At 36.9% G+C, this 15,290-nt stretch overlaps 1 protein-coding gene across 1 annotated transcript in view; it reads left to right on the forward strand.

The window, feature by feature from the left end:
- The window catches only part of LOC127627978 (transmembrane protein 132D-like), a 33,406-nt gene extending 18,923 nt beyond the window's left edge, over nucleotides 1–14,483 (forward strand). Inside the window, exons 4-9 of the mRNA XM_052104611.1 lie at nucleotides 1,107–1,281; nucleotides 6,537–6,680; nucleotides 8,169–8,377; nucleotides 9,763–10,033; nucleotides 10,463–10,654; nucleotides 12,544–14,483. Of these exons, the coding sequence (XP_051960571.1) occupies nucleotides 1,107–1,281; nucleotides 6,537–6,680; nucleotides 8,169–8,377; nucleotides 9,763–10,033; nucleotides 10,463–10,654; nucleotides 12,544–14,013 (2,461 nt within the window). The 3' untranslated portion in view covers nucleotides 14,014–14,483. The remainder of the gene's footprint in view (nucleotides 1–1,106; nucleotides 1,282–6,536; nucleotides 6,681–8,168; nucleotides 8,378–9,762; nucleotides 10,034–10,462; nucleotides 10,655–12,543) is intronic.
- The last annotated feature ends 807 nt before the right edge of the window (nucleotides 14,484–15,290 follow it).

Genomic DNA, 15,290 nt, shown 5'->3' on the forward strand with positions numbered 1-15,290 from the left:
CATAAGATTTCACGTTGTCCATTTTGCTTGTTTCTGGTAACCCAGTTCGACACAGAAACATACTCAAACTACATGACCAAAAAGTTTGGCTAGGCCCCCCTAAGTATATTTTTCTAACCCCATTGCTAAATTGGTTCATTTTCTTGTTTTAATTATAAATCTAATATAAATAAAATAAAAATAATCAAAGATTTTTTTTTTGCATGTGTTAAGAAAATTTTAATTAGAAGAAATATTCCGGGTTCAATACAAGTTAAGCACAATTAACAGCATTTATGGCATAATATCAATTGCCACCAAAAATAATTTTGAATCATCCATTTAAAAAAACAATAAAAAATCTGGGTTACAATGGAAGTGAATGGGGCCAATCAATAAACTTTAAAATACTCACTATTTCAAAAGTATAGCCACAACAAGACATAAACAATATGCGTGTTAACTTGATTTTATTGTGTAAATGGCTTTCTAACCTAATCTGTGTCGAGTTATAGGCAATTTTACAACTTTGTTGCCAGGACAATGTAATGTCAACAAAACCGACTGTAAAAATTATGATTCAAACTACTTTACAGCTCAAATAATACACAAGTTTTAACAGAAGAATTATACAATTTTATAAAATTCTAAGTTTTTCATTTCTGCCGTTTAAACCTTAAAAAATGGGCCCCATTGACTTCCTGTGTAAGTGTCTCACTGTAAATTTAATATTAGCTTTTTTTGAAGAAAAGTTGTCGAAGTAATTTTTTGTGGTAATGAACATTATGCCACAAATGCTACTGATTGAGCTTAACTTTTATTGAACCTGGAATATTCCTTTAAGATATATTCTCTGAAAACAAATCTTTTACAATTTTTCTTCTCTAGTAAATGTATTTTATTTTTATTTATTTGTTTTTAAGTATATTTGGATAATTTTACTGGAAAACAAGACAAAAATACCGATTAAGAATATGTATTTTTTGCATTGTACCAATGGTTTTGAAATTAAAAGGCTCAATAACCGCATATGGGTGCTGTGTTTGGGTGTCCACGTACTTTTTGCCATGTAGTGTACAGTATATCACTTGTTACAATGTTACTCTGCCCTGATGTTTGATTGACAGGGGTCTGCTGGAGGTTCTACAGCTGGACTTTGAGACAGAGGAACAGAGTGACCAATTAGAGAGCCAGATGATCAAGTGGCGACTGGAGCTGCCTGGAAACATGATTCGGGATGAAGGGACCATGAGGATTTATACCATCCAGAGAGACTATGTGGGCATCGTGCCTATGATCACAGTTAGTGCAAATTTTCACTAAATCAGTTTCATTTGTCATGATCACATGGAACCACAGTCCTTGCACAGGGTTCCCATGCTCATGGAAAACATGCTATTTTGCAATAGTGTTTTTGTGGACATAAACTTCTATAGTGAATATACATTCTTCTAGTTATAATCAGCTCTAAAATATTTAATTGCCTAAATATAGCAGTTTTATCGATTAAAATTTGCTTGCAATCCAAGATGATTTAATTCATTTTTTTTTTTACAATGGATTTTTAAATCCTTATCCGGCAATCACAAATGACTGAAATGTTTGTGGAAACGTCATTGAAATTCATTGGTTGAAAAGTGTGGGAACCCTGCTTATAACTTTTTTAAGGTTTTGAGAGGTCGTGTTTTGTAAGGTTGTCTGAAACATGGACACTTCAAAACAAATTCATGTTGATGCTGTTAAGTATTTGTCATGCTTCTGTGTAGAGGCCTTTTGACTATAAAGCTACAATGACAGCTCTTATAAATGATTTATGTCTCTGTTCTGCCTCTGTGTGTTTGTCTTAATTGTCCAGAGGCTCAATTTCACTTTATTTAACCTTTGATCTCTTCCTATCAACTCTAACCATTGGTTAAACTACCTCAGACTTGGCTATAATGAAACTGGCATTCATTTTGCGAGGATACATATTTAATTTCCAAAGCCATCAAGAGAAAGTGCTTTTGAAACCCATTTACTGTATTACAAGCTTGTAATATACAGCAATTCAAATACAGACACTAACAAACCTATTTTTTATGTGCTCTTTTTTTATTATTATTATTTTTCTTAAGTGTGCTATATTTCTTTAAAATAAATGCCTCTTAGTTTGAGATTTTGTTATACAATGCAAGGACATTCATTTTTAAGATTGGCTTAGGTGTCCAAATGCTTTTTAGTGGCACTGTATATTAAATGCTTTTTAGCACTTAAAATGTTCAAGACAAATTAAACAAGAAGTTAATTTAATCAATTATCCATTATACACCCAGCCGACAGATATGTTTACAAGGACAGACTGTTTCACAGCGTGACCCTGTCTCTGAAATAACATAGCTGAAAAAGTAGGATTTTATCTGTAATTTTTCAAATCACAATCAGCATCTGTTCCGTTGTGTTTGGAGGATGCACGCTGACATCTGTTGGGTCTAGAAATTAAATCTACACTCAAACCTATGTAATCATCCAAGTGTATTCATCATCAGCGTAGCACACTGTAGGATAATCATTAGAGAGTATTAAACTCAAGAGTTTGACAGATGCAGAGCACATATGATTCATGATTGTTGCCTTCACATTTTTTACCTGTTTCAGCGTTTGCTCACAAATGAATGGAGATCTATATCATAGGAGCTTATTAGATGATGAGAAGGCATGTTTTTAGTTGTACGTTGGTTTACAGTGTGTCATGTTGTTAGTATACTCACGTAGCCAGGGAAAAAGTATTGTGCACTTTGCAGCATTCTCTGGCCCATAACTGTCGACTTGGCCAGATAGAGTCTGATTGACTATACTAGTACAGACTATTTCACAGACATAACTCAGAAAACAATGCTGAATATACAGTTGTGCTCCTGTACAGTTCATTCAGAAAGTATTCAGACTCCTTCATTTTTTTTCTTTCCATTTTGTTGCAGCCTTAAAATGCTTAATTCTTTTTTTCTCCAAATCAATCTACACGCCATACGCCATACTGACAAAGCAAAAAACAGATTCTTGATAACTTTACAAATGTATTAAAAAGAAAAACTGAAATATCACATTGATATAAGTATTCAGACAATTAACTCAGTACTTAGTTGAAGCACTTTTGGCAGCGATTACAGCTTTAGGCTGTTTTTGGTATTATGCAACAAGCTTTGCACACCTAGATTTGGGGATATTCTGTCATTCTTCCCTGCAGATCCTCTCAAGCTCTGTCATGTTGGATGGGGACCGTCGATGGACAGTAGGGCTGCAACTAATGATTATTTTGATAATAGACTAATCTAACGATTATTAGAGCGATTATTAGAATGATTATTCGTCTATTCGGGCGATTATTGCAACGATTAATCATTAGCTCTTAACCGACTAGTCAGCTTGTGCCTAGACTTAAAAGGTTGTATTAAACGTGCTTACTAAAAATAAAGAGGACAAAATCATAGTTTAAAAATATCTCTAAATGACATTCACTGAATTCAGTGAAGTTTAATTCAGTAAAAATTCACTGCAAAAAAAAAACTATTGTAATCAATAGTTTTTGTCTTGTTTTCCTCATTCTCTAAAAGCAAGTCTAAATATCTTATATGTTGCTTCTCAGGTAAATGTATCTTGTTTTAAGTAGGTTGTTTTTAGATATTTTAAAGTATTTAAAAACTAAATATTGTATTCAAAATTCTCCAAGAAAATGTTTTTTCTTCTTCAGTATAGCCACTAATGTAAATGTACATTGTTTTAGATATTATTTTTGCGAAAAAAGCCAAAAAAGACTTATCAAAAACTTTGTTGCAGTGTATTATGGACTAAGACTACACTCTCTCACCTTTATATTCATTTCGATCCATCTTTAACTCACAAAAACAAACTCTCTCTTCTTAATAGAGCTGCATATTGCTGATTTACTTCACAATAAGATGCACACATGACACATACATTATATTATGCTTCAATATGTCGCAATCCATCACATTACTTATCTAGCTACAGCAAACATACACGAGGGACAGGCGTCCCCACGCCAGAGGGTGCCTCAGTTGGGTGCAGTTTCAATCTCTCCCCCTTCACGTGACTAAAACACGTGGCACTGATCGCACAGAGAAATTCCATTTTTGTAGTTTGTTTATGAGGCACTTCCTTATTATTTGAACTTTACTAAAGGATGCATTAAAGATACAATGCCAGGTTGTTCATTTTTTAGACATTCTGACATGCAGGTTTTGCTTTAGTGGAATGCCAGATCCAGCTCTGCTTGATTTCACGATGACAGTGCTTCTGTGTTTCCTTATTTTGCATTTTTCCATTATAATTCTGTTATATTTTGTGATCTACATCACCTAAAGCTGTTTGGAAAGTTTAGAGTGCATCTGGACATGTGTTTTCTTCCTCTCCTCAGTCAGGCGTGAGCTGCTGCACTGCTCTCTCATGTCATCATTAGAGATTCATATGATCTCATATTATGTTAAATGAGATCAAACGACTAATCGACAGCAAACATTTTTGTTGATTTTTACGTCGACTAATTTTTTACAACATTTTCAGATCTCTCCAGAGTTGTTCAATTGGGTTGAAGTCCGGGCTCTGGCTGGGCCACTCATGGACATTCACAGAGTTGTCCCTAAGCCACTCTTGAGTTGACTTGGCTGTATGCTTAGGGTCATTGTCCTGTTGGAAGATGAACCTTTGGCACAGTCTGAGGTCCTGAGTGCTTTTGACCAGGTTTTCATTAAGGATATCTCTGTATTTTGCTGTGTCCAGCTTTCCTTCAACCCTGACCAGTCCCCCAGTCCCTGCTGCTGAACAACACCCCCACAGCATGATGCTACCACCACCACGCATCACAGTTGGGATGGTATTGCGCAGGTGACGAGCGGTCCCTGGTTTCCTCCAGACATGACACTTGAAATTGAGGCCAAACAGTTCAATCTTTGTTTCATCAAACAGAGAATCCTGTTTCTCAAAGTCTGAGAGTCATGTAGGTGTTTTTCATGTGTCTTTCACTGAGGAAAGTCTTCCATCTGGCCACTCTGCCATAAAGCCCAAAATAGGTGGAGTGTTGCAGTGATGATTGTCCTTCTGCAAGTTTCACCCATCTCCACACATGATCTCTGGAGCTCAACCAGAGAACCTTCTTGGGAACCTTCAATGCAGCCAAATTATTTTTGTAGCCTTCCCCAGATCTGTGCCTCGACACAATCCTGTTTCTGAGCTCTGCAGGCAGTTCCTTTGACCTCATGGCTTGATTTTTGCTCTGATATGCATTTTCAGCTGTGAGACCTTATGCAGACAGGTGTGTGCTTTTCCAAATTATGTCCAATAAATTGAATTTGCTACAGGTGGACTCCAATCAAAGTGTAGAAACATCTCAAATATGATCCAGAGAAATGAGATGCACTTGAGCTAAATTTCAAGTGTCGTAGCAAAGGGTCTGAATACTTATGTCAATGTAATATCATTTTTTTTAATTTTTAATAAATTTGCAAAGTTACTAAAAATCAGTTTTTTGCTTTGTGATTATGGGCCACTCATTAAAAAAAAGAATAATAAAAAATGTAAGCATTTTAGCATAAGGCTGCAACATAACAAAATGTCTGAATACTTACTGAATGCACTGTATATACTGATTATAAATCTTTCAAAGATGCTGTGCCACTAACCTGGCAAATCCAGTGATTACTTCATCCTCAAAAGCTTGTTTTATCAACCCGGTACCTTTTAAAGGGGTAGTTCACCCTAAAATGAAAATTCTTTCATCATTTACTCACACATCTGGGATGCATGAGGGTATGACTTTCTTTCTTCTGCTGCACACAAACAAAGATTTTTAGAAGAACATTTAAGCTCTGTAGTTCCTTGCAATGCAAGTGAATGGTGGCTAGCTCTTTCTAGCTCCAAAAATCAAATAAAGGCAGCAAAAAAGTAATCCGTATGACTCCAGTGGTTAAATCTATATCTTTAGAAGCGATATGATAGGTGTGGGTGTGAAACAGATCACTATTTTAGTACTTTTTCTACTGTAAATCTCCACTTTCACATTCTTCTTGTGTTTTTAGCTATTCGCATATCACCTCCTACCAGGCATGGAGGAGAATTTAAAGTAATGACTTAAATATTTATAATTTTCTCACCCACATGTACCATATCACTTCAGAAGATGGACCACTGGAGTTGTGTGGATTACTTTTCGGCTGCCTTTATGTGCTTTTTGGAGTTTCAAGTTTTGATTATCATTCACTTGCATTGTTTGGACCAACAGAGCTGAGATATTCTTTTAAAAATCTTTGTTTGTGTTAGGAAGAAGAACGAAACTCATGGCATGAGGTGATGAGAGAATTTTCATTTTGGGTGAACCATTCATTTAAACAAATGTTTTCATATGGACTGATAAAAATAAAACAAATGCGTACCATTTCTTTCGGAAGTTACGTAAAGTCAGATTAGAGCTTGGCAAATTGAAAAGTTCTGTTTCTAATACATTTCTAAGATGTGCAAATATCTCCGTGCTAATTCAGTGTTGTCTGGGTGTCCTTCTCTAACAGGATACAGAGTTTCTAAACACGGCCGTGCTGACTGGTAAGAGGGTGTCTGTGCCTGTGAAGGTTTTGGGTGTGGAGGCTGATGGCTCCATCACGGACATCACTAACTCTTCTCGCTGCAGATCTTCAGACCAGGATATCCTGAAGGTAATGTATGTCAAGGTCAGGCCACATCTGACGGTTTCAGCAATCTCACACTCTGTGCTCTTCCCATTAGCAGCTTTATTCTGCCTTTGAATGACATGTCTATTAGAACTGGAAGGGCACAGAAGAGTGGGGTCAGGAAAGGCAGCAGAGACAACCTCCACCTCCCTAGTTCCTCACCTAAAAAGAAAAACACGAGAATGTAGATGGTGACAGAAAGACGTTGACACACTTGCCCTAACTGAACTTGTGTTTTCTACCCAAAGCACATCTGAGCCCCAGACACCTGCATTATTTTGTATGCTTCTAAGGGAAAGCTTAAGTCCTTTGGTATTGTTGTATAATTCTCTGGAGTTTATCCTGCTAAGACAATGGCAATTCTTCTGCGGGTATATGAAGATATTAAGATTTATTTCTAAGGCCCTCCTAAGCTTGCCTTTATCCAATGTTGAGTCTTAAAGGGATAGTTTACCCCAAAATGAAAATGTTGTCATTTACTCACCCTAATGAGTAGTTCCAAACCTGTATGACTTTTTTGCATGAAACACAAAAAGAGAATGTTAGGCAGAATGTTAGCCTCAGTCACCATTCACTTTCATTGTATGGAAAAAGATGCAATGAAATTGAATAGTGAATGAGACTAACATTCTTTACCACATAAATAGAGATACTCACTTATTCAATGGTAGAGTGTACATGGGAGAGTACTGCCCACAAAACTAGATGCACTTTGTTGTGCGTCATCTCTTACTTGCACAACTGTGCACAGACACACACACACACACACACACACACACACACACACACACACACACACACACACACACACACACACACACACACACACACTCACACACAATTAATTGCACTCTCCACATGAATAAATAATCCTGTTGTGAATACAAAGGAATAAGTGTTCAGAGTCAATATTATTATTTTTTTATTCTGTCTTGAAATGATTTTAGGGATCAAAGTACAGAGCAATTGCCCTCATTGTGCACCCAAGTGTTCATTAAGATAAAGTGAATTTAGGTATTTTTATATTTATTTACATTTATTCATTTAGTAAGCACTTGTATCCAAATGTATTTACTATGCTACACACAAGTGAGTTATCCTTAGCATACAGTAACATAAGTTCTGCAATACAAAGGGTCTAAATCAACTAGAAGATTGTGAGGTACTACAGAGATTTAGGAGTTTTCAATGGCTTTTTAGAATAGCAGTTTTTGATTCATGAGACAAATAATGTCTGTGGTTAACATGAAAAGACTTTCACATTTTGTTATACAACATAAATTACACATTTTTATACCTCAAATGTGTATTTTGAAATGGCTAGGTTTTTAAAAGCATAAGTGTGTGACAAGTTGCTACATAAATACTACATCAACTGTCCATTTCGTCAAGTATGGAAACTCAAATGCTTTTGGTAGTATTTGTCCTTGTTTGTGATTTCTTTTTAATATAATTTTTCTCATTTGTGGCTAGGTGTCCGAGAGGTGTGATTATGTGTATGTTAATGGTAAGGAGACACATGGGAGAGTAAGGATGATGGTGAACTTTACCTACAGTTACCTGAGCACTCAGCTGGAGGTGAGCGTTTGGATGCCTCAACTTCCACTGCAAATTGAGATATCCAATCCAGAACTCAGCCAGATCAAAGGCTGGAGAGTTCCTGTCACAGGGAACAACAAAAGGTTTGTCACAACAAGCATATATGTTAATTCCGATTGAAATCATATGTCAAGTAGCATTATATCTTGCAACGTTAAATCGATTTCAGTAAAGAATTGAAAGAGTGTTGAAAATATCAAGTGCAGTGTTACTAAATTTTATGTTTGTATCAAATTAGTCAGCAGAAATTCCACTGAAAGATTAACTGTGGGTCCATATCCTCGTCAGAATATGAGTGTAAAGACATACATTTGTCCTAAGTGGGTAAAAATTATCCTTGATCCTATAAAGAAAATGGCTTATGCTCACAAATGCACCTACACATGCAAACCATGCATGTACTGTACTATACTATACTGTACTATATATCTATATATCTATATATATCTATATATATATATAAATTACATTTAACGGTATATAAGTTAAAATATTTGGTTGTTTTTCTCATTATTTACTTTATTTAATTATTTATTTATTTATATATATATATATATTTTATACACACACACACACACTAATTTTGTAAAAAAAAAAAAGTAGAGTAATGCATTACGTTTTATATTATTGTAAGCAGAATACATTTACTGACTTTCACTTAATTTAATTACTTTATTTATTTATTTCTGTTATATTATTTATGTAGAATGCATGAATTATGGCCCTGTAATGAGTCATTGTGTTTTTAGAAAAGTAAGGTGCTGAGTGTATGACTTGTGTGTAACAATGTATAGACATTTATTATTTTAAATTTGTTGAGTGGAAAATTATTTATAAAGTAATTAGCCATGTGATTACTTTTTGATAAAGTAATTAGTGAAGTAATCTGATTACAATTTCAGATAAATAATTCGTAATTTGGAGTAGGATTACAATTTTTAAGTAACTTACCCAACATATATATATATATATATATACCCTCAGTATTCTGTATATACTGTATAACGTGACAATCTAGTAAATAAGTTAAAACATGTTGTAGTTTTCCTTGAAGGATAAAAGAAGGGACATTTGTCTTGGAGCAAAAGGAGTGTTTTTATATTTAACACTTTTATTCAATCATTAACAATCAGTCCTTTTTATTATATTGATCATTTTTGGGGTTTATTTATTTGGTTTGTTTATTTATTTGCTACTCAAACTAACTCGGTACTTTTAAATTTTATTTTCCACCTCACATGGACTTTTTCCACTTTCAAACTGCTCCAAAGTGTTCTTGTTAGAATAGGGAGTGTGTTCTGCAGAGATATCCCTGCAGTTTTTATGACATTGCAGAGACTTTCATTATATGGTGGAGATGAGAGATTGCTGAGCCCAGTCAAATAGCAGATAGCAGAGAAAAATATATAGATTGAGAATTTGAGAGTGAGAAAAAGAGTTGTTCATCTTCTCTGCAAATGTTTCTCAGAGTGAGCTGGGACACTGAGGAAGATGATGAGAGGAAGGGCCGAGGGTGCATGCTGCAGTATCAACACAGTTTGATTCGGGTGCTCACAGTCTTCACTGCGGACTCGTCAGAACCAAGCAGTCCATCATCTGCATACTTCCTTGGCTCAGATTGGCAGGTGGATGTAACGCGGCTGGTGCGCTACTTTCTGAGGGTGCGAGATACAAGCGTGGCACGCCTGCAGGCAGGAACCGTGGTGATAGGCAGGGCTGTGGGAGTCACTACTGTGCAGGTAATGGTGATAATGACAGAGCAGGTCAGGAGCTGTCAGAAAAACATGATTCACATAATTAATTAAAGCTGAAGTGTGTAATTTCTGTGACACCCTACGGAATTGCAGAAGTATGATTGTTTTCAGACAGGTTTCCCAAACACTCCCCCCATCTGCTATTGGGCAGGCAAACCGATAGCCCCAAACTCACTCCATTGGTTGAGCCAATGTTGCTTACATAGCCACAGTGTTTAAATTTTTTGGGAAATAACCCTTCAAATAGATAACATATAGTTGTTAACTAAGCTAGAATAGGAGAAAGTATTGTGATATGAAGTTTTGTGTATGTTTATTTTGTGGATTGCTTGTGGATGGATTGTTTGTTCTGTAATTGGCAAACAATTAAGAGATTAATGATGATGTCATGCTGTGTTTGTTGCTGTTGTTCAGGTGATGTCTCCATTGTCAGACTTGGTTCTAGCTGAGCAGATGATTCAGGTTCTTGATGATAAAGTCAGTATTACAGAGCTGGGATTGCATTTGGTCTCTGGCCTTTCACTGAACCTTCAACTCATCCCAGGAAGCAACAGGGCAATTGTTGCCAAGACGACCACACAGGAGATCATACACTTCCCGAAGCAGGTACTTAATCTAGCAACTGAAGAAATACATTGAGCAAAGAGAGTTGTTTCGGCTTGTTTAGTGTCTGGTACCAATTATACTGCAATACTGTATATATCTACTTTCGAAGCAAAATTGTTCAAGATAATAAATCTTCTTTTAAGAGATTTGAGAGATTATGTCTTGATTTAAATTCTTAGCCCTTTGACAAATAGTTTTTTCCTTGTTTTAAGCATAAGCCTCTTTAACATTTGTTAGATTTATGCTTTAAAAAATACTGTTTGCAAATGAAAAAGAACAGTATTCTTGGAAAACATGTTCTGTGCAATTTTGCTCCTCAAGTAAATGTATCTTGTTTTAAGGATGTTTAGATATAATTTACTGGAAAACAATACAAAAATACTGATTAAGGAAACGTAACAAATGATTTTAGGCACTGACACATAATAAAGAAAAGAACAACACTGAGTGTAATCAATAAACAACTCAACCTAGTACTCTTACTGTTTTACTGGCGCAATCATTTTTAGAATCACATTTATCTTATGGGCAGTGATGCTCTGAATCCATTTATATTAGTGCCAGTTCATATGCCAGTCCTGAGTGGCATAACATGATCCAGTCAATATCAAGCTATTAGCACTCAGTGCAAGACCTCATTCATCTCGCGATGGGCTCTGCAAGCACTGTTCCTCAGGCTATGCATAACGTATTTCATCCCAAAATTTAGGACAGCCTGTAGTGGCATTTTCTCATACTCTATTAGCCAACAGCTCTGGGCTATTGTGCCACTGCTTTTTATAATAAACACTCCACACTGAGCCCTCTGGTGGTTAAGCAACTGGAGTTTTGAACACAAACACATAAATATTGATCCATTTGGATAAATAGACCTCAATGCATGTATGCTGTAGGCCTGTCATGTACTACATCCTGTCACAGTGCTACTTAATAAAACAAAAATTAACATGGCCGTATCCCTGAGATACAGTTCTACAGGAGCTGCCATGGTAACCTCTACCTTTTCTTCTTCATTAAACCGAGAATTGCTTTAACCAGTCGACCAGCTTTGATGCATTCAGAACTTACAAGAGTTCTGCTTCTATATTGAGGTTGCATGTTCTCAGCACTCAAAAAGTTAACATGCACTTTAAAAGTTTGATTTCAGTCAGAGTAAAAAAAATATATATATTTTCCAACTAAAATGGTACTAGTCTGATTTTAGTCTGAAGTCAGACTGACATATCTTGATAATGAGATGTAGCCCGGCTTAGTCCAGAATGTATAAACATTAACAGACCACAATTGGCCTCAGTGTGACTTCTATTTTACACAGAAGTTTAATGCAGTGCAAACAATGTAGTGGCATCTTAGCCACTAACACTAGGAGCTTTTATTTACTATAATTTCTATGTTGTGCGAATCTCGCTGTTGAGAAGCAAGATAACTGGCTTCTTTGTTTGGTTTTGCATGTTAATATGACGCAAAAGGTCAACCAGAAATTGTATAATCACTTCCTTAGCTGACATCTTTCCTTCAAATATCTGATTACGCATTGTGTCATGTGTACTTGGACTGATATATGACTACAGCTGAACTACAGTATGCAAAAATCCACTGTAGCTCAATTATAACTGTGCATGGAGATTTATAAACCCCTGTACCTTCTCTGTTGGAAAGACCAACATTGCTGGTAACCATTGCTGGTTCTTAGCTTAACTAGCAAGCCTTCCTTGGTCAACCAGCTTCATTAGAAAGACCATGCTGGTCGACCTTAATGTTTTGCTGGTGAACATTTGGCCCACTAGCTAGACTTGCACCAAACCAGCATAAACCAGCTTTGCTGGCCTAAGCTGGTCTTTTCAGCAGGGTTAACATGCTGTATAAGTGAACTTTCTTTGTAATAACAGGAGGCAGTGGTTGGCTGCAGGCTACACTTCAGCGATGGCTCCCAGACACCTCTTGATCTGTATGATCCCAGTGGTTATTCTCTCTCCATTTCTTCACTGGACACAAGGGTCGTGTCTGTACGGAAGATTTTGGGGGGTGGCTTTGTTGTTGTTGCAGAGGCCGATGGCCAGGGCCTACTGCTCAAAGCAGAGCTTGCCATCTGTGAGGCCTGTCAGAAATCCAAACGCAAGAGCAAGCTAGCAGTGGGTGGAGGCACCGTGAGTGTCAAATTCCCATTGGAAGGGCAGACTGCAGGGACTGGCAAAAAAGAAGCTGGATTAGAGAGCGACCGTGTTGATGATGGTGAGGAAGAAGGAAGTGAGTCCAAACTGATACTTGTCTCCCCTTTGAACACAGTCAAAATACTCAAAAACACTCTTGAACACACTGGTTTGCAAGAGAGCACCACTAGTGAGATCAAAACAGTAACCAAGTCCAACCTGCAAGAAGCATTAGGGGGTGGTTTATCCACAATTAGGTCAATAAACAGCATGGACAAGACTGTCATTACCAAGCCCGTCGCCACCAAAGCTTTTGTAACTGTTGTCCCGAGAAATGTAATAAAAAACGGCTATGGAAACTTGGTTGAGAAATCTAACTTCCCATTCCAAGTGGAGAAACCCAAGCAGGAACCACCCCTAGTGGAGAGCGATCTGATACAGATGTTCAGCATCTTCACAGACATAGAGGTCTGCATTTATGCAGTGGTAGCAGTCTCTTGCTTGGCCATTATAGCCTTCCTGCTTAACTGCGCAACCCACAATGTGAGATCACGCATAAAGAACACTCCAGTTCAGTGCCAGGCCAAATCCAAGCACAAGCATCACTGGGTGCATCTAGGAACACCTGCAGAGAGAAGCAGAGCTGCACCAATTGCAACCACCTGTAAGCAAGAGATGCAGGCAGCCGTGGAGATGCCAAGAACCATTCAGATGCAGCAGAGCATGGAACTTCCCAGAGGCACGGAGATGATCCAGCCAAGAGGGATGCCAGCCATAGCCATTCCAATAGAGGAGAGGACTGCGACTCTGGGAAGAAGGACCAACACCCTTCCTCTAAGGCGTGACCCACTGTTCTTCAAATCGGCCACCCTGCAAGCAAAGCCCTTTCGCAATGAACCTCTGCATTCCCCCACAAGCAAGAGGAACCAAGTCCAGTTCACAACCTTCACTACTCTGGACATCAAACATCTGGCTGCTCTCAAGAAGAGCGGTCAGAACTTCAGCTGGGCCAACCAGCCAGTTAGTCAGCCAGGTAGTCAGACTACAGCTATTGGTCAGGGTGGATTAAGTAGTCAGGTTGAACGAACCAATCATGTTAATGTGTGTAGCCAAGTAGAAGTGGGTTTTCCGACAGGAGGCTTTGGTGAGTGCAAAGGGTTTCTTCCAGAAGGCCCATGGCCTGTGGCTACACCAGTGTCAAATGTGTGACATGGTGTTTGTGTGGTGTGAGTGTTTGTGTTGAACAGAACAGGGTTGTTTATTGAAATGAATGTCACAATTTATGCAACAATGGTTTTAAGAATGATTTACACAAGTTCATTCTGCTCTTGCATCATGAATGAGGTCCTATGATTGTATGCGGTGCTGGGAATCGATTCCAAAAATAATCGATTATTCGATTGCAAGGCATTGGGAATCGAAAGTCATCTCTAAAACAAATCTATTCTGCTCGAGGGCATTACATGATCTGCTATCATTCATACTATCAATCAGAAATGGTGTAAAGTATGCTTAATATTGCTCTTTTTATTGTGAGATTTCACTTTGCCTCAATTTTTTCTTAAGAAACTGTAAAAATTGTCTATAATCGACTCTTGGAATCGATTCCAAAAACCTGGAACAGCCATATGTGTATGTGCACGTATGTCTGTGAACTGAAAAGTTTCTTTAAATTTGGTCTAAATGTGTAAATATATCTGCAACCTTTTTCAGAGTTTTAACTTTTCCTCATTTTGCATATTTGTATGATAATTAAAGTTCTTAGAAAGAGATAACAGATATTTAAAACAATTATAAAACTGCTAATAATATATGTGAGATTAATACAGTTTAGTGTTTTAAAATGAACCCTTATTTTGTGTTTAAACAAGCAAATACTTGTTATATCTTAAGATTTATAAAATAAATATATGGAGTTTAAAATATGGATGTGATATATAAAATATGTCTTAATAAAAATATCACATTTAGTAACTCTAACAATTGATATTAAATAAAATGAAATGCCATAACACATAAGTTTTCAACTACAAATCATATAAACCCCAGTTTTCCGTGTTAACTGATAGAATCATAGGTTTTGCTTTAAAGAATTTATCAAATAAAGTGTGTAATTGTGTACATTACTATTGTTGTATTTGTCCTTAATGACCAAATTAATTGAGTCCATTGTATTCTATAACACAAATGCATAGCAGCTATGGTTCCGTTTTGTATTAAGATGTGTATTCATATGTGTATTTTTAACATTACTGCAGTACAGCTGCTTATGATGCTCCACACGCCTCCTGATTGTTTTCCAGTTCAGAGGCCTTTATCTAGTCTTTGACCCGTCCTGTGGTTCAACTCATCAGTGACAGCTTGTAGTGAAAAGAATGAAATCTCTGCTGCAAACACTTTCCCTTTTATTGTGATAGCACCAACCCCAGCTTTGGAATCACTAGCATCACCCTCCATTGCAAAAGAGCTAATAAGTTTCTCAGAGT

This window comes from Xyrauchen texanus, chromosome 34 (genome assembly GCF_025860055.1).
Source record: "Xyrauchen texanus isolate HMW12.3.18 chromosome 34, RBS_HiC_50CHRs, whole genome shotgun sequence".
Lineage (NCBI taxonomy): Eukaryota > Metazoa > Chordata > Actinopteri > Cypriniformes > Catostomidae > Xyrauchen > Xyrauchen texanus.